Here is a 20311-nt window from a genome sequence, read left to right as displayed (position 1 = left end):
AAATAAACAGAAATTCTATTCAAAACTCGCTCGCATAATTTGTTAAGGTGTTTGTATTGGGGAAATGCATGTTTTTCTCTTTATTTTAAAATGTAGATGCTATCGACTAAGTAACACTACTTCTTTCAGTTTTAAAACAATGTAAGTGTTGAACTATCATTCATTCTTAAATACAGTCTATCAAAATTTCATTATCATGAAATGTTTCGATACGATACAAATGCCCGGTAGGCACACAAAAGTCATATCGTGAATAAGTCACCATGTCAGCTGAAACAAATGCATGTTGGATCTGAAGCTCATCACACTTTACCTACTGAGTTTGGCAACGGTTTACTCCATTTACCTGATCAAGATATAGGGCTCATGGCAGGTGTGGCTGTTTAACAGAGGATGTCAACTCCTCCTAGGCACCTTAACTAACCTCTGGTTTCATTTTTGTATTATTTATAGGATTTATGATATTGACTACTGCTTGTTTTCTTCACTCTTTTATTTACGCACACATATGTCATAACCCTGCTGATAGTACGTCAACTAAAATGAAATTTAGATTTGATCTACAAGTCTTTAATATTCATCGTCAACTTCCCAAATTTATGTAGCAATATTCCATTATCACCTACATATGGTGTATCTATCTCTCAACTGATTCGATCCGCAAGAGCTTGTTTTGCGTATGGTCAGTTTTTAAATCGAGGCAAGCTACTGACAAACAAGTTGATGGTACAGGGGTTTCAACAGTCTCGATTGAAGTCAGCATTTCGCAAATTATATGGTCGTTATAACGATCTAGTTCGTCAATGCAACCTATCATTGGGTCAAAATGCTGTCTGACGTGTTTCATACCGATTGTTAGGCTGTTCTTGGCACACTGATTTTGACTACGGATAACTCCGTTTACCTGATCAGGATATGGGGCTCACGGCGGGTGTGACCGGTCGACAGGGGATGCTTACTCCTCCTAGGAACCTGATCCCACCTCTGGTGTGTCCAGGGGTCCGTGTTTGCCCAACTATCTATTTTGCATTGCTTATATGAGATTGATCACTGTTCGTTATATTCACCTTTCATTAGATACCAAAAAAGGTCAGCTGAATATATTTGCTAAATAAAATCTTTTCTCGTTCATAAATCTATACAAGAAGACACTTATTGAGACAAGCTCAAAAAGCGACTGCAAACTTACTCTATTTTAACAATTCTATGTTATCTCCGGTTGTAAGGGGACATGGACCCTGAACTGTACAAACTTGAATAAACTCTTCACTTAGGCTTGTCCGTGCAAAGTTGGGTAAAATGGACACATGTTTTCAATATAAAAACATAAAAAGTATTTATGATTTATCCCGGTCATTATTTTTAGGCGATGCTGACCCTAACACATGGTAATAGTCTCGCACTTCAAACTCTCTTTTTAATGCATGACATACTTTCAAAAACAAATTTTTCCATTGATAGATAAACCTATAAATATGTTTTGATAAGCAACATAGACATCGTATAATGTGCGTATGGTATATACGTTTTTATTGTTACTCATGTATATACAAATGTAAACGCATACACAGACCAGGCGACCGGTAACAAAGTCCCGTCTATATCGTAAGGATACAGCACTATCAGGTCAAGAGGTTTACAACTAAGCGATTCTATGAGGTGCTGTTTGTGGTATTTATTGCCATTTAGTATTATCACCTATTCCAATAAGTTATGTCACCTTTTCAAAATGAATACGTAATATCACATATTTGTATAAATGATATTACTTATTCGAGTAGGTGATAGCTTAAAACGAAATATGACAGCTGCCAAACCAAAGGTTGATATTTTCGTAAGCTTTCAGAGAACTATTCTATCTTCTCAGTATTGCTTCAATAGCATTTCTGTAATCGGAAATAAAATAGCACATGATGTATGCCACAATACAAACAATTACATGTAAACTTTTCTCTTGCCAACTAAGTAAATGTTTTCTCCGATTATCACAAACATTATGTTGATGCGTCTTCGTGATCGAGATTAATAAACAACAACGGTGAGTACATCAAATAGTCGAGGGAAAAGTTCTTTCAAACATTGTTTGAATAAGTGATATCTAATTGAATAATGATATCTAATTGAATAATGATATCGCCTATTTGAATGGGTGATATCATTTATTGAATTTGAATTGGTGGTATCACCTGTTTGAATAAGTGACATCACCTTTCCCAATAGGTGATGCACGGTAATGGTATTTTATAACAAAACGTCCCCCATACGATTAAAAATTACCGTGACCGTTGACAATAACAACAGCGGTTTTGTATGAAAGGTACATGAAGCATGATATATTCGCATTAAAGGTTTTGTAATTACGAGAAAAATATGTACATGTATTTAAAATCAAGTTGCACAAATTATGAATTGATATGGAAGCGTTTGATTTGGTAAACGGGAAAATCTGCGATATGATTTTGTTTGCAAAATCTAGCATCTATAATGAACTACATTTTTGGTATTCATAGTTTTAAATGAAAACAACATGTGTTTGTGGAACACTGATGCCCTTGTATGGCCAAATTCCAAGGCATTTAAGGTCCAAAACTGTGGTACGAAAAAGTCTTATCACAAGGAATACACATATTAAGTATGAAAGCCCTATCGCCATCCATTAAAAAGTTATGGACAAGATTAAAGATTTTGCGGATGAACATACATACCAAACCTATATTCTCCCGAATCTCTTATTAAAACCGGGGGGGGGGGGGGGGGGGGGGTTGGTTAAAAATGGGTACACTATATCCTATCAAGGTGTACATATCGAGTTTACTTAGTTTAGTTTATTTCCAATATATGGTAAATGCTCTTCCCTTAGGGTGCAAGTAATAGACATATACGCCGTGGGAAATAGAAAACGGAATCCAAGATTAGTCAAACATATTTGATATAAACCCTATGAAAATGTATATTAGACCATAAGGGAATGAACTAAACATGAGTGTGGTGGTTTGGGAGTAGATACCCCCTCCCGTACAGGAGGCATTTTTAAAATTTTAAATATACGTGTAATTTGTGTCATTTTAAGTACATAGAATTTTAATCTTTGAAAATGATAGGGGCGTGTTCCACACACACCCCTTAAATCCGCCAATGAAAACCATACACATCTTAAACTATAATATGGTACATGTCAAAGCATGATGATGTCAGAGCATAGATGTGTACAAAAGGCATGATTATTATGTATATGTCAAAGCACTATGAGGTATATGTCAAAGCATATTAATGCACACACTAACATATTCAATATATATTCAGTGACAACAAGTGCTGTGATTAAACTTTATTCAATAAACATTTGAAATCATACAAAGACATTCATAACAAGTGACATTTCATCTGCTAACATTTGGAGACGTTTGGTTAATAAGAAACCTCATATATCTTGCATAATCTATTACATGTACTTCTGTTAAAATTATCACACAAGAAATGGAAGGAATGCCATTTTTGCAATATCTTGGTAAATACGTTCCTAAGTATCTTTGTACTATTGGAGATAATTTCAGTTCCGGAACAATATCATTTTGACCATGACGTCAGAGAAAGGAATATTGATATTGCTGCAGTAATGTGTTTGTCTGTCTGTCTGTCTGTAGATACACGAGTGGTTTTCGTTTCGTTTAAAACAGAACACATCTATCTACAGGATTCATAGAAGACCCAATCCGGCAGTTGAAATCTTTAGAAAAGTGCTCAAAATTCGATAACATTCCCTTTACCCTGTAAAACAGAATATGTGTTAGGTAAATTAATACATATATACGCCTTTTTAATTTTGGAAATTTGTTATACGTGACAAGTTGTGAATCAATTATCTTTATCAATAATTTTTTTTTTTAAAGTTTGACCGACAACTATTAATAATTTAGGATTAAAATGAATTAAATGCTCATATTTAGTAGTATATACCTATAAAACGGAGAAAACATGAAGATAAAGTATGCGAATCATCTGTTTAAATTCTAATTAATTCACTGTAGAGATATACTAACCGTAAATGTCTCGGTAGCGTGACTGTTTTGTCACTCTTTAAGTAAAAAATCTCTATACCTCTTGGGCTTACTCTTTCACAAAATGTCTACAAAAGAAGAAAACCCTCGATCGAATGATGTCCTCACACATGTTGGTAAGATGCTAAAAAATTTAAGCCTGATCACGAGCACGGATCTTTATGCAACTAACGTGTGTTTAATAGAAGCACACTATTAAAGTTCCATGATCATTACATATGTGCGTTTCTTTGTGGTGTATACTGAATATCTATACATATACAGCACATCCTGTAATGCTACTGTGGAACTGATTTTACCCGTGCACCTTATTCTTACCAGATTTCAGAATAAATTGCTTGCTCTATGGGAGAAATGTATAAAAATGACTTTAAGCCCCAAATATCCAACGATTTAGGATTTAGAAATTTTGACAAAAGAACAAGGCGTTACTTAGACCAATGTGAAGCCTCGCCACTGCTCCTTTGTAAAGACGATGCTATGTTCCTACAGTATTCAATGTTAGGCTCAAGATAAAACATTGTACATTTTATTCTTTTACTTTGTGACCCACCATTTTAACCTATAGGAATGCAGGTATGAAAACTTTAAATTTTGGGACCGAGAATGTTACTCCAAAACTTCATAGTTATTTCGGATTTCAAACATTTCGGTTGAGCATCACGGAAGAGACATTATTTGTCGAAATGCGCATCTGGTGCATCAAAATTGGTACCGTATAAGTTTTACATTATGACCCCTGGGTCGAGGCCTCTGCTGGTGGACTATTAGTCCCCGAGGGTCTCTACAGCCCAGTAGCTAAGTACTTCGTTACTAGCTTGAAAATACGGATGTATATTTAATTGCTGTTATAAAAGTTAGAAATTCATTTCAAAATTAAGGATTATCTCCCTCATGCATAGCTCTTATCCTTGGACGAATTTGGCTCCACTTTCTTGGCACGCTGTTTTTGGCTATATTTAGCTCCAAAACTTCATAGTTATTTCGGATTTCAAACATTTCGGTTGAGCATCACTGAAGAGACATTATTTGTCGAAATGCGCATCTGGTGCATCAAAATTGGTACCGTATAAGTTTTACATTACTATTGATCAGTAATTCATGGTTTGACAGGGATAATGTACCCTTTGATAAAGAGATTGTTTTCAGTTAACACTTTCTGAAGGTTTTGTATGATGATTGATTTTATGTTGTTTAACGTCCCTCTCAAGAATTTTTCACACATATGGATATGTCACCATTGCAAGTGAAAGGCTGCAAAATTTAGGCCTATGCTTGGTGCTTACCTTTGAGCAGGAAGGGATCTTTATCGTGCCACACTTGCTGTGACACTGGGCCTCGGCGTTTGCGGTCTCATCCTAAGGACCACCCCATTTATTTGCCTCTTACGATAAGCAAGGGATACTGAGGACCTATTCTAACCCAGATCCCCACGGGAATCATATGTTGAAATCAAAAGAAAATAATTTTCTATTTACTGATATCAGTGAAATGGAGGGTTTATTGTAGGCTTATCAAGAGTCAGGTGCACGTTTTATTGATTTATATACAGTACATGATATTACGTATCTTTGGAAACAACTCAGCACCGAGAAGTGGAAAGTGGTGAGGACAAAAATAAACACAGCGGCAGAAAGTGAACGTAAAAGATGTAGAAGATTTTGTCTACCTTGGATTGACAGTCCGGAATGACGGGAGGAGGAACTAAATATATGTCGAAGACAGACTGAGTAAATGAGCGGAGCGTTCTATAACCTCAGAAAAGAAAGCATGAATGGATGAGATGAACGTTCTAAAACATTATGAAAAGAGGCCTCAATAAGTGATTGGGGCGTTCTAAAACCTGATAAAAATGAGCATCAGTACGAGAGAAGAGTGTTATACATCTTAACAAAAAGAAGTATGTACAATGTATCAATAGGTGAGATGGGCGTGGAATAACCTGATAAAGAGAAGCATCAGTAAGATGTCTACAACCTGGTGAAGAGAAGTATCAGTAAGATGTCTACAACCTGGTGAAGAGAAGCATCAGTAAGATGTCTACAACCTGGTGAAGAGAAGTATGAAGTTGTTCAAGACACTAGTGCTGCCGGTGTTACTATGTGAAATCTAAATAATTACGAATGTTGAAGAGCAAGAAAATGGATAAATTCTAATTCACAGGGGAACCACCTGTGATAAGATGGTTACAGAAAGTGAGAAATGATTGAACAGAACACGAACAAGATCGTCCACAAGATTAGAGAGGGATGCTGGGACTGGATAAGTCGGATCCTGAGGAAGGATAGGGATGATAACGATAATAATGGTTCTAGGTTAGCAGTCAAAAGGGCGCGAAAGGCCACATGGAGAAGAATAGTGGAAAAGGATATGAAAAATGAAAGATGGAACAGATAGAGAGAAGACAGGGTTACGGTACTCGACATTCAGGAATTAAATAAGAGAGTCTAGGACATACGTCTGGTCTTGAAATTTCTATTGTGTAATATCTTTTGCATTGCATTTCATTTTGATGTATATTCAAAATACATGCATGTCCACGATCATACGCAAATAAAGATGTCATTATCGTCACACCAAAGAACGCTTCATTCGTAACCCCGGCCTCGATTTATATTGCTGTATTAGAAACAACCTCAACTCCAGTATTCTGAACAATGAAGCATACAAAGATCGATAATTTGAGTCTTCAACATTTACAATTTTCTACCTTTTTGTCTCCACGTGATGTTTAGATTTATTGTGTGTTTGAATAAAAAGTCGAAAACTTTATAATGTCAAATGTTTGAACCACTGATCGGACGTTAGTTTTCATATCAGGAAATCTTATAATTTCAATTTCTTGTAAAAAAGATACAGCGAATCAGCAAATGTGTAGCCTTAAATTATATAGATTTTTTTCAACTCGCCTGTTTTTATATTTTTACGAGGCAGAGTTTGTTCAAAAGCTACATGAGAAGAAAAAATATCTTGCTATGGTCTTCATTTCGACATTTAGATGTATCGAAGACGTTTGATCTATTAACAATGCTCATTTTCATTCATATGTCGATTCGATATATCCCAGGGAGCTTGAAATAAAGGATACCACAGAGTCTTCCATATCTGCTTCATACTTTCATATATTGTTGAACGTGAATGTTAATGGCAAACGAACCTTTAATACAAACGATGTGACTTCACTTTCTCCATCGTCAACTTCCCATATTTATTTAGCAATATCCCATTGTCACCTACCTATGGTCTTTATGTCTCTCAACTGATTCGATACGCTAGAGCATGTTCTGTGAATGATCAGTTTTTAAATCGAGCTACTGATAAATGAGTTGATGTTACAGGGCTTTAAACAGTTTCGTTTAAAGTCAGCATTTCGCAAATTCTGTGTTATAACAATCTAATTTACCAATACAAACTTTCATTTGGTAAATTGCGGCCAGACGTGTTTCATACCAGTTGTTAGACTGTTCTTTACATGCTGATTTTAACTACAGATTACTCCGTTTACCTTATCATGGTTTAGGGCTCACGGTGAGTGTGACCCGTCGACAGGAGATGCTTACTCCTCCTGGACACCTGATCCCACCTATGGTGTGTCCAGGGTCCGTGTTTGCCCTGCTATTAATTTTGTGTTCTCATCACACATCAAAAATATAGAGAACTAGACAAAGTACAGTAATTAATTCAGTCAACCATGAGACCAATTTTTACAATTTTTGTGGGAATAATCCAACTGTAGCGAAAGTGAAACTTAATGTGTATCTACTTATTCGATAACTACTTGTAAAATTTCCGATTCCTAATATAATGCTTTGTAGAGAAAAGTCCGTAAAACTACCTTCGACACACAGTCCAAAGTCCCATAAATCTCGTAAAATTGAGTCAACTGTGACGAAACTTAAAACTTCATATGTAATGTTAGTAAATGACATACCAAAAATTAGCTTCCAAAATCAAAGCATAGTGAAGAAATGTCGTCTGGAAAACAAAAAGCGAAGTTCAATTCGCCATGAAGATAAATCTTAATTTTTTTAAAGCATAGCGAAAAATGTCCGCAAAACTATATTGGGCACAATATCCCATGCATCTCGTAAAAATTAATCCACGATAAAACTACATTTGATCCGTAAACATACAAAAGTAAACCACATACTAAATTTCGAATTTCTAAATTAAAGCACGATGAAGTGCGGACATCAAGTGGGACAGACTTACTGACAGACGAACAAAGATGAAACCTGTGATCCCTACGGCTTCACCGGTAGGGGATTAATAAAAACATTTCCTACCTGTGTAAAGGCCACGAAAAATAATTGTTTCTCTGTTAGTTGTAATGCTGGAAGCCGATGTTTGTCTTTCCAGTTAATATTTGATTGAAAGGCCTGAAACAAAACCGAATAAGTTAAATGAACAGTATAGCAGTAATACTTTACACCAGCTTGACATCGACGTTAATACAACTACACCAAGAATCTAACAAGGAAAAAAATCATTTACATTAAAAAACAAATGACATCTATGTTTTACAAAGTAATGCAACACGAATTAACTGCAATGGATGTTTCTCATAATTTGATAAACTGTACTATCAATGTAAGAAACACGATTTATGTTGCTCAATTTGATTTACTTACGTTATATGCTACCTGTAAGGCCAACATATCCCTAAAATTCTCCCCTTTCGTTAGAGCTCCATTTGCCTATTGATATATATTGATATTTATTACAGTAGAGCTACAAATCTAATCACATTTTACAGACATTATCAGACTAATCCTATACTTATAGATATAAAGTGAACATATTTTTTGATTTGGAAATTTGTTTAATCTGGCAGTGAGATAGGATTACCTGGTGTTTAATCAGGAGTGAGATAGGATTACCTGGTGTTTAATCTGGCAATGAGATAGGATTACCTGGTGTACTTTTCCGCTAAGGTCTGTGATCGTATATTTCGTAAACGTTTCGACGAGACATTGGAAGTGATGAGCAAATGTGAATACAACTTCTTGTTCTATTAAGCCATTTAGATAATGCGAGAGAATAACTGTAAAAGACAATTTGAAACATTTCAACCTAGCTTTAGAAAGAAAAAACTACCAAACTGGACGCCAATGTAAGCGGAAAAGATATCCAATAAAAAAATCAGAACAGTCTCATGTTATTTAGACTGTATCTCTGGATGGAAAATTGAGGTAATTACGTACGATTCAAAAATACAAATGGGGGTTATTCTATAAATGATTCTGAATTTGTTATAATTTTGCCAACATTTTAAAATAAATAGCATGTTAAGCAGTGTCAAATACACAAAGCGTTTTATATTCTTATAAAACATGTTGTTCTACTTACCATCAATATCGAATACCCTGGCTAGAATTTGCGCTATAAAAGCCCCCGTTGAGCCGAATAGGAGAGCATTGGACGCAAAGTGGTAAAATACAGGCTCTCTGTCCGCTATAGGTGATAAAACTGAAAAAGAACAACTATTTGTGATACTTCCCAGATTAGACTCCAGTGTAAACAACTTAATGCATATTTTCTGTAAATATCCGATATATTCAACTGTGTAAGACCAGAGTCTCCAAATTACACGTTATTCTTTTTCAGCAGAACTAAAATTTGCAATTTTTTCGGAAAATAACATCGGAAGTTTTTTCTTTGCATGTTGTTTAAATCTCATTCGAGAATTTTTCACTCACAGACGCAATTAATGAAGTGCCATATATTTTGACCTATGCTTGGTGTTCGGGGTCGTAGAAGTCAAGGTTCTTTATCGTGTCAGTGCCTACCCTGACACGGAGCCTCCGTTTTTAAGGTCATATCCGAAGACCCTTGACCTTCCCTTCCACTGGCGGGCACATGTAAACGTCCTCGGATTGACATGGCGCCGTAGTGACAAATCGAACCAAAGTCCTTCCGGTTGCGAAGCGAACATCCTGACTACTAGACTACTATAACCGGTACAGTAAATAAATAACGTCAGAGGTATGTTTAACATTATTCATCTAAAAGAATGAATATTATAAAACAGGTATTGATTTCATATTTGAAGAAATCTAATTTGAGAATTCAGCAGCCTGGTAGATGTAGAAATACGGTGCCATATAACCCGTTGGTTTTTTTGGGGGGTGGGGGTGGGTGGGTGGGAGTGGGGCATATATTTGGCGGATTTGGGTCAATAATATATACCATTAATTTCCATAGATAAAATTTTGGTGACCTTATTTTCATTTATTCATACAATTTATATGAATACTGATGTACTTAAGTTTAGTGATTTTTAATTTGGTGAATCTTTAGAAAACGCAAAAATTATATACCCGCGAAAACGGCTATACGGTAAATCACTATATTTTGGATACATGTACTTTGTATATAAATATAGATATTATGTACCCGATGTTTCGTAACGTTAACTAAACAGTAACTTTCAATTAGTCTTACCAATATTTTGTCTCAGACCATCATAGTAGGACACTGCATTGGTAAATAGTGGTGTAATGATGTATCCATCCATTTCATAATGATGTTTCCGCTTAATAGCACCAAAGACGATTTGGTAAAAGTCTGTGTTATTGGATAATGACGAATACACAGAATTATCATAAATCTTATATCTCATATCAGTTGTGAATAAAATACCGGCTTCGTTGGCATGCGAGATGAATGTTCTTCTCTGTTTAAATGGTATCCAGTACATACCATCAATCACTTTTATCAGGGATTTCTTCAATTCGGAAAAAGTGAATGATGAATTTCTGTTGAAGAATATGTCCTCTTTTGATTTGAAGATAGAACCTAAAGGTAAAACATTTTGCACACACATGACGCATTTCGTCTCTTTTGTGGAATGTTTCACTGAGCTTAGCTCTTCATCTTGGAATGGATTGATGAAAATGTGATTTGCGAATGTTATGTCCGAATTCAATATTATCTGAAGTTTTATAAAATTCTTTATCACATTAATTTGAGTGTCATAAAGTATATCTGTGACGTCATATGAAATATCTGAATAGCAAACTGCAAAATTATCAGTCACATTTCGGTTCAGAAGTATGCTGAGGAATGTTCTCCAGTCGATCTTGTAGCCAGCAGAAGACCGTTGAAGTTCACCTATTGTATATCGCTGTGTGCAGTTCAACATGGCACCAAGTGAACCAACCGTTGACGGTGCGAACATCGCCTTTAAGTGTGAAGAAATGAAAAAAACATTCTTAGTACACAACCGTAGTCTTTTGATAATGTTGGTTATAAACCTGAGAAAAGTATAATGACCGGAGACTTGGTTCGAGATCAATATTACTTTGAAATATGCACAAACTCTACTAGAATAAAAGGTTGTAATTGTTTTCTTATTCTATCAATCCTTTTATGAACGTATTTTACACTTTCTTTCTGGGTTCAGAATTTCAATAAATAATTGTTAATTGCTTTGAGAGAATTAATTACGACAGCGGGATAATTTGGCCAACCATTTGAAGTTAAAACCAAAACACTATTACATGTACAAACGTTGATTGTAGAAATAATTTTAGATGTCCGTTTCATAATCAGTATTGGGGCTAATTAGGATAACGTGCAGAAGTCGAAAGAAAACATTTATACAATATTTCGACAAAATTTTTATACCTTTTACTTCAAAAGACTTACCTGTATCGTGTTTTCAGACATAAACTTATCAGAAACGGTTTATAAAATGTATAAATTTAATAGAGAGGATAGCTTGTGTGTGTGTATTTTGCTTTGTTTTTGTTTTTTAAATTTTAAATGCTGTAGGACACAATTATTCAATATTTTTATACTGCATTCATGATATACACTATACTACTATTCGATAGTGAAATTGTAAGGGTATTACCTTGTTAAGTCGCATTTCAAAGTCTAACACTTCATTTAGTGTCAATTTAAGGTAGGCAACAGAAAAACTGCTGGTACCATTCCCGAACACCAGTTTTACCACATTCCTGACGTACTGTCTGTAAGCAATAATTTTCTGCAAAAAAACCCATCTAAAGATAAATACAAACTAAAGATATATACGATCTAAACATGACACATACGTATTTTTCAAGAGAATGGGAAAAAGTATAGAATAGTTAAAGTTGAACACACTTTGATTTAATTGGGCATTTCGTTCAAAATGTGAATATGTCAACTGCATCAATTGAAACACATGCATTCAGAACCATACATGTGAAGTATAATATCCTGATTAAAAGAACGTGTTATATTACTATGTTGCAAACATGGTATTTTTCCCGTCCCTTTAGCAACAACAATATTTCTTCTTAAATACACTGTAGTTTAATATGCCCTATCTTAACACCACACTTCCTAATCAACCTACCGTATCACGTGGAGTTAGGTAATAAAAGTCACGTGGTGAGAGATGTCGGAAAGATGAAACCGTTTGACCTATTCTGGAGAGATCCAAAATTCTTTGGTCCGAAAATCTGTTTATAATCTGGAAAAAGGTTATAAGTATGATATACACATCTAGCTCAGATGACGATTGATAAATGTGCCTAAAGTAAACACAACATAAAACATGTGCCCCGTCAACAGGGGATGCTTGCTCCTCCTAGGCACATGATCTCATCTCTGGTATATCCAGGGGTCCGTGTTTGCCCAACTCTATACTTTGTATTCTATAAAGGATTTTTAAGATTGGTCACTGATTGTTATCATCACCTTTTCATCTAAGATTTTAAAATCTGCTGAAAGGTTGTACTCAAAATTATGACATTGTTATCATTTCAAATTAACTATCTGATCGACATAATATCCGAACTGCCAAAATAATGTTTTGTTTGATTGTTTTACGTCCCTTTGAGAATTTTTCACTCATACTGAAACTTCACCATCTGTAGGTGAAGTATGAGACAGTCACGACATGAACGCTCTAGGCAGCGCTGATCGAGCTACCGCAACCGGTAATGTTTGACCAGGTATCAATTCATGCTGGATACACACAGAGCTCAGGAGAAACGTTTCTTAGTGCTCCAACGTTTATTTTCTTTAAGTTATAAGAAGCCAGGGACAAAAATCAATCATAAATGGTAAACATTGCTTAATACTGCTCCCCTTACTGATAAAAAAGATACTCAAGGATTAGAAGCAAATGTCACTGTTGAAAAATATCAAACTTATTATTTTCTCTGTGTAGACACATTCACTGATTAACCAGCGATAAGTGCCGCTATTATCATATTAGGATGCTTAACAAATCGAATGTACACATATAGCATACTTTATTTATTTATCTTAATGGACGTCAGGATGTTTGCTTAACGCGTCATTATCTACTCCAGTGATTACTATCAAAGACTCCCATGATTTACGTCCACATATAAATCAAAAACGAAGAAAATCCACAGTAGACAGAGAAAATGCGAGTGAGCTATTAACACTAGCTTACCGTTATCGAAAACTTGTTATCGCAGGACGTATAATTCTAATAAAGATGTCGATATTGGCCAAGGGCCTCTCTCTACTCACCATTCTATTGGAATTTTCACACGTCGAAGGAAAAACTTGCATTAGCTTTATTGCATTACGGAACACACACACAGGAAAAAAATAAGCAAAGACTTGAGAAAGCTTATAACCTATTGTAACCGTTTTGCAGTTGCGCGATTCATTCAAAAATTTCATTCCCAGTAGTGTAACCGCATTCTCTCTTTAAATAGGTGTGTAGTGTATTTCAAGTTAATATCGTTTTAAGAAGGAAACGGTGATGATTTATTAATGACACTAGGAATCAATAGGGTTTTTCTTTGAATGCAAAAGTCGCTTACCGACTTTAACTTTTGGAATAATTTCTATGGAAACTCTGAGGCTAAGAGACATTCGTAATACATGATTTGATATATTTACATACAGTTGAGTAAATGTTATGTTTTTACAAGAGTAATGAAGCATTATTGAAAATGAAAACAACTAACGTGGATGTTATTTGATGACACAGAAATATTGTACATCTGATCCTTGTTGATGTAAAGCCGTTTCATACAAAATCATATATATATAAAATATGGATCATGTGTACTTAATCATCGTTGGATATATATTTGTATATATATATATAACACTATACAGTTGTCATCGAATCAACATAAAAACTGCAGACTGTACTCACAGCAAATTTATCATTTTCGAACCGTATGACTTTAAACAATGGAGATACTCCATAATATTTCACAGCATGGGCCAACAGCCTGGTCAGTGAATGTCCATGTCCTAAATTAATTTCCATTGGCTCTCCTTCTAAGCTGTCAATCAGGTCTTCAACTGGTAAAAACACATAAAACAATTTGCTTTCATAGTTTTCAAGCACAAAATTCTATCCTTTCGCTTAAATCAAATAGAAATATAAGGAGATATTGACAGTATACATGAAAATACATATAGCTATGTTTTCAAGCATCTGATTCAGAGAAGAAACTTAATAAAAATTCTCAATTTGTACAGGGTTTTTCAATTAGATATCAGAAATACCAATAGCACAAATAGTATAGATTAAAACATTTAACAACGTTAGCCATTTGTTGCAAGATTTTTTTCTCTACATAATTCTGGGGAACAGCAAAAATCTGCATGAGGAAACAATGACTCATTGATAATGATAATGAATAAAAAAGCTAATTAATTAAAAGGATACCGCCAATCCACGAGGAAAAATTGAATATCGGAATTCGATTTCCACAGAAAAAATGATTCTAATCTAAATCAGCAGTAAACATATTCAAGGAAGCGGAATATTCCATTTAAGCCAAATATCAATGTCAATATTTGTGATAATGTTGTATTTCTACATTAGATAAATTCACTTACAGTGTTGCTGCATATTTCTTTTTGGTGCCATGACACAGGATTGAAAAGCTTGTTTTGCAATCTTTACACCAGGCATATCTGAACTTCGAATTCTTGAAGATAATTTATCTGCATAGAAAACACCTGCAGTTTAAGTATTTACAGTTTTGTTTAATATAATTTGAAATCGTTTCTATAACATTTACAAATTTGAGTTATTACACACACTAGTACACACATGTGCACGTGACATTCAGTCTTTCTAGGTAATCTAACACAGGCAGAATGATCGGCTAGACAATTTGCGGTGTTGATTTCATGAAGGGGAAAAGAAACCCATGTTGATTGTAAACTAATCTACAGTGCTGCGTTTTATCGTATTGGTCAACATTTGTTTAGCTTGTAAATTTATTTGAATGCAAAATTAACTAACTATTGAAATGTTGCAGTATTCTTTTGTATTTAAATACAGGACCTAATCAATGACGTATCTCCATCTACATGTGTTACGTTCCGCAGCTTCATTGATAATTTGAACATCAGCCATGGATAAATTCTTCGAAACTAAAATCCCAAGAGGGTTTTATCCAGATATACACATGTATAATCCTAGATACATTTACAATACTGTGGGTGTGGGTTACACCAGATTCAACCCACTGCAATACTAGAATTTTCTTTAAAACTCAGTTTTCACAGCAGATCTGCAACAATCAAGAAATCGGATAAGCCTCAGGAGGCGTCAAAACTTTAGACCTCATTGTTCAGGATTATGATAATGCATTTCTAAATAACGTTCATTAACATGTTTACCCAACAGCTTCATCAAGACTGTAAACCGCAATATATGTTGTGACGTCACAACTACAAGTATGATGTCCACCCTAAGCGGCGGGAAATTTTAGAATTCGTCTGAAAAGATCTTAAATGAAGTTTCGGTTGAGCATAAAAATGCTGGATAAGAATATAATATATATTCATCTGCATGCATATTTCATTCTCAGATATTTTATTGAACATATACGTTAACAGCAAACTAACTACTCGACTTTGTGACAAACGGAGTGACTTCAGCTTCTCCATCGTCAACTTTCCATACCTTTATAGCAATATCCCATTGTCACCAGCATATGGTGTTTATGTCTCTCAACTAATATAATTCGAGTATGGTTAGTTTTTAAAGTAAGGCAGGCCATTGACAAATAAAATGATGTTATATGGGTTTCAACAGTCTTGTTTAAAGTCAGCATTTCGCTTATCTTATGGTCGATGTAACGATCTAATTGACCAATATAACCTATGATTGAGTAAAATGCTGTCTGACATGTTTCATACCAATGGTGGCCATTCTTTAAACAATGATTTTAAGTACAGATTACTCCCTTTGCCCGACCGAGAAATAGAGCCCGTGGCGAGTGTGACCAGTCGACAGGGGATGTTTACTCCTAGGCACCTAATCCCACCTCTGGTATGTCCAGGGCTCCGTATTTGCCCTACTCTTAAGTTTGAATTTGAGATTGATCACTGTTCGTTATCTTCACCTTTTCATAAAGATAATAAGAAAAATAACATAACAATATACACTTAAGATTATGATAATAATAAGTTCACAGGGTGTCCTTTCTGCGATATAATACTAATATCTCAAGCAAAGCAAATACTTGATTGTTCAATATTTAACAGGTACCGTCTTTCTCTAGCATACCTATTATCATAGACCTATAAGATTGTGTCAGAGCATCGGGTACCTCGCGATATCTTGGAGTCGTCCATGTTAACGGCACGGTGTATCCACCACAAGCATACTCGTAGAAATTCTATGAAAAAGAAGGTATATGTAGAAATTTTATCAAGCTTTGGATGTCGTCCTTTTACTTGGGAACAAAAAAGCACCATAATTTGATAAAATAATAAATCTAATTATGTATTAGTAAAAATAAATATATGGCTCTTCCATGACTAGATCAGCTCAAACTGGGGGAAAATGAATGAAACTTGTTGGGATATAGAAATATATTGCTTATACGTGTAACAAAATATTCCCAAGAAAAAGAAAGTTGCATTAGTATTTGGAGTGATAAAATGAAATTAACGCGTCTAGGCCTTTCCGCCGTTTCTTGCAATTAATGCATCTCAAAATAATAGAACTTCTGAATAATATCAAATTTGGGAGATTGGTCCAATGTAGAATTGGACGGTTAATCGCGTTATCGATAAGCCTCCTAGACAGCATATAATAGAGGTGTAAAGAATTGGACGGGTTTCTCTGTTGTAACTTTGATCAATACGAATTCGTCATGTCATACCAATTGTATATTTAGACATTGTGTATAATCAGGCAGTGGAAATCGGACCTTGTCAAAACTAGTGAGAAAAGCCATTTATTTTTTGAAAAATTCTTATTGACCACTACACATTAAATCCCCAGTGGGTCAAAGATACGTGGTGGGAAGGCACTGGCCACCATCCACAAAAGCGCGCGAAAAATGTCAATTACCTCACACGGATCAGCACTTGTATTCATCCGCGAGCGAACTTCGGCTGACAAGCGAACACATTCTGGTGTGTAGCAGACCTATAAAAATAAAAAGGAACACAACATTCATCAATTATTTAAGCGCTTTGTTAAATACTATGTGTCCAATAAGATGAACCCAAATACTACGCGTGCGTTTAATACATTGGTCGGTGTTCGTTATTATTTAAAAGCCCAGCTTATGAAGCACTTAAACGAATGTATTTTAGGATACTGAAAAGCACAAAGATGCAATCAATTTTGCATCAATGATAAGACAAAACCGTATTTGTTAATGAAAGGTGTTATTAAGTTCATCACTCATTGCCAAACGTTCGTCCTTGATGCCAAGTTATTAAATTTTCATCTCACAGAGCCAAACGGAAGGGATAGTAGGTTTAGAGAAGAATGCCAGTGATGGAAAGCACTTGCATACTTCATTTTGTACAATTACTGTTATTTCAAGTCATTGCAATCTATCTTTTGTTAAAACCCACACAAAATGTGTACAATTCAGATACTAATTCATATCATTCATATTCTCCATAATCAATTGAATGTTTTAACAATAACAACTGTCTTATGTCTAACTCCCGACAAAATTAAAAGACTGACAGTTTTATTCTGCTGCTTTTGAAAATTAATACTTTTTTATTAACTGAGGAATATTGAAAGCAAAACAAACTACTACGCCAATGATCTATCTGTAGTTCCTATACTATCGGTAATTTTCTGAATAGAAATGCAGTTTACAACCGATTACCTTGAGATTACTTTATGACACTTCATATGACGATCGGTTATCTTCTGAAGATGTTCCTGTAATTGGCATGACAGACCCCTAAGGAATGACTAGCCGTCCAGGATTGACCAGAATCAGTAATTCACTTTGATTTAGCGGCTTGACTTCCAAACTCGCGTCCTCCACTTATTTCCCCGCCGTGCAGGATGGACAGAAGTTAATACGTGTCATTCCTTTAAGACAGTTTCGCCAATTACAGTCATAACATTGAGAATCACATTCTTTGATTTCAACTTATTTCCGCAAGAACTGTTCGTTTGCATATCATTCGAAAATGGTGTTGAATCTCCAAATACGCACTGACATTTTCGCCTACTTGCGGATGATGGGGGGGTTTAGGGTTTACTCAATTGAAACTTCAAAACCTAATAAGGGGCATGTAATATCCCTCTCTCTATCTTTGTCTTCATCTCCCTCAATCGATAAAAATGAATAATTGAGCCCTTTTTATATTGCTGCATAGAGTTACATACTCCGAAAGCAACGGTATTATCAATCCTGAACATTTCCATCAAGATAACAAAATACGTAACGAGGGTAATCGAACGAGGCTTGAAATTTCTTCATTTTTGGTATTAAGAATTCCTGAAGATAGATTAACAAAGTTCACGGAGAAGAGATATTTCTCATAAATCAAGTTCTCATCATGCTTACATGCACATAACTGTGTTATATTCCTTAACATAGGACTGATGGGTGTCTTTTGTGGAGAATTTCAGAATATCCCTGAGCAGCGTCATTTCATACATGTATTCAACGCATTAATGTCAGAATCAGCGTGTGTTATAAAAGATATAATTCATATTGGACAGAACAATTTCTTACTACGACTTATTCAATCTGCATAGAATCTATCTACATAAATAGCTAGTTTGAACGCTTAACTTGAAATATAACTTTGATTAGAATATATCGTTGTTTTTCTCATCACTTTGCGGACTACAGTGTAACACCCTACATCGAGTCGTTGTTTTAATTTGGGCATTACCTTCCTCTTAACATAATTCCTAGTTACTTCCCTTAAATACAAACATAAAATGGACCAAGAATTAAATTTTCGTTCGTAATATCCAACCTAACGATTTAATTGATTAAAACCCTTTAATGAACGTAAATTTATTCAGCCACCAATAAAACGAGAAACTTGATTATTGCATTCTTTCATTTCCTTTCGTACAAATACTATGTAAAGTTAATAATTATATGGCCCATTGTGGAATAGGCATAATCATTTTGATTGTGTATTACCATATAGAAAACAGCATAGCGATTCATGAAGTTTTCAACAAAGAACTTTATTTTTATTTTTTGGCAAACGTATATACAGAGAAAAGCATATACCTTGCTTAATTTGGAGTCCTCGGTTGAAATCGTATTTGGAACGTATATTTCTGAGAGGTTCCAGGTGTAGTTTGCATCAAACGAACCGTTATTGGCACTTCGCTTCGTTACGTACACCACAACAAACACAAGAGCTCCGATGGCCAGAATAAATGTTATATTCCACAGACAACAACATTTTTCTCTTGTTGACCAGTATGTACTCCATTTAGATGAATCTGATGAGTACGACCTCAGAGGTCGGTGTGATGGCGATTGTTTGCCGTTAAGCGAGTCCATTTCGGTATCTTTGAAATTCACATGTCCGTCCTCTAGTTCCGTGCTACTGTCGTCCGAAGTAACGGTGTAAACCACGTATTTACCGGAGTCGGGACTCTCCTCAGGCATCGTCAGGGTCATGGAGGAAACTGGCTGCATAGTACAATTCATAAACTTTAATAAAACTAATAAAACATTGTAAAATATGATAACATGAATTATGTGTGTAACTTTCGCAAAAGAAAAAAAAAACGAATATGATTTTAGAAAAATTTCAATCCCTCAAAATGAAATACCGATACATTTCCTTACACAAAGCCAAAGGAAGTATACAGGGGTCTCGTTTACCTTAATAAGGGCATAAAGTGCTGCCGGATGAAAGAAATAGAGCAGTCCGCCTGTCTATCAATGAATCAGCGGGAGGACTGGGCGATCGCCACTCCGAGTTGAATCCATCTCAAATGGAAATCAATTTCGTAATTGTATGGAAAGCATCCACCACTCTGTAATTTTCCAGGTAAAGCA

General features: G+C 35.1%; 1 protein-coding gene across 1 annotated transcript; it reads right to left on the bottom strand.

The window, feature by feature from the left end:
* Positions 1-3402: 3402 nt before the first annotated feature.
* On the bottom strand, positions 3403-20311 carry LOC125669646 (neprilysin-11-like). Its single transcript, XM_048904331.2, has 15 exons — positions 20135-20311; positions 19529-19939; positions 17368-17445; positions 16576-16687; positions 14892-14999; positions 14197-14348; positions 12406-12522; positions 11917-12051; positions 10503-11241; positions 9408-9527; positions 8972-9102; positions 8690-8755; positions 8345-8437; positions 4041-4126; positions 3403-3768 (listed from the first exon to the last, which is right to left on the bottom strand). The coding sequence occupies exons 2-15, from the start codon at positions 19925-19927 to the stop codon at positions 3669-3671; spliced, it is 2436 nt and encodes an 811-aa protein (XP_048760288.2). The 5' UTR covers positions 19928-19939; positions 20135-20311; the 3' UTR covers positions 3403-3668.

This window comes from Ostrea edulis, chromosome 4 (genome assembly GCF_947568905.1).
Source record: "Ostrea edulis chromosome 4, xbOstEdul1.1, whole genome shotgun sequence".
NCBI classification, from domain to species: Eukaryota; Metazoa; Mollusca; class Bivalvia; order Ostreida; family Ostreidae; genus Ostrea; species Ostrea edulis.
The sequence above is the reverse complement of the archived record's forward strand: the minus strand, read 5'-3'. Positions and strand labels throughout refer to the sequence as shown.

Coding starts and splice junctions, on each gene's coding strand:
- LOC125669646 (XM_048904331.2), bottom strand. CDS start 19,927: ATGACCCTGACGATGCCTGAGGAGAGTCCCGACTCCGGTAAATACGTG. Junction 12,052..12,405: donor ACCTAACTCCACGTGATACG/GTAGGTTGATTA, acceptor GTTTTTTTGCAG/AAAATTATTGCTTACAGACA. Junction 8,756..8,971: donor TTAGCGGAAAAGTACACCAG/GTAATCCTATCT, acceptor ATATATCAATAG/GCAAATGGAGCTCTAACGAA.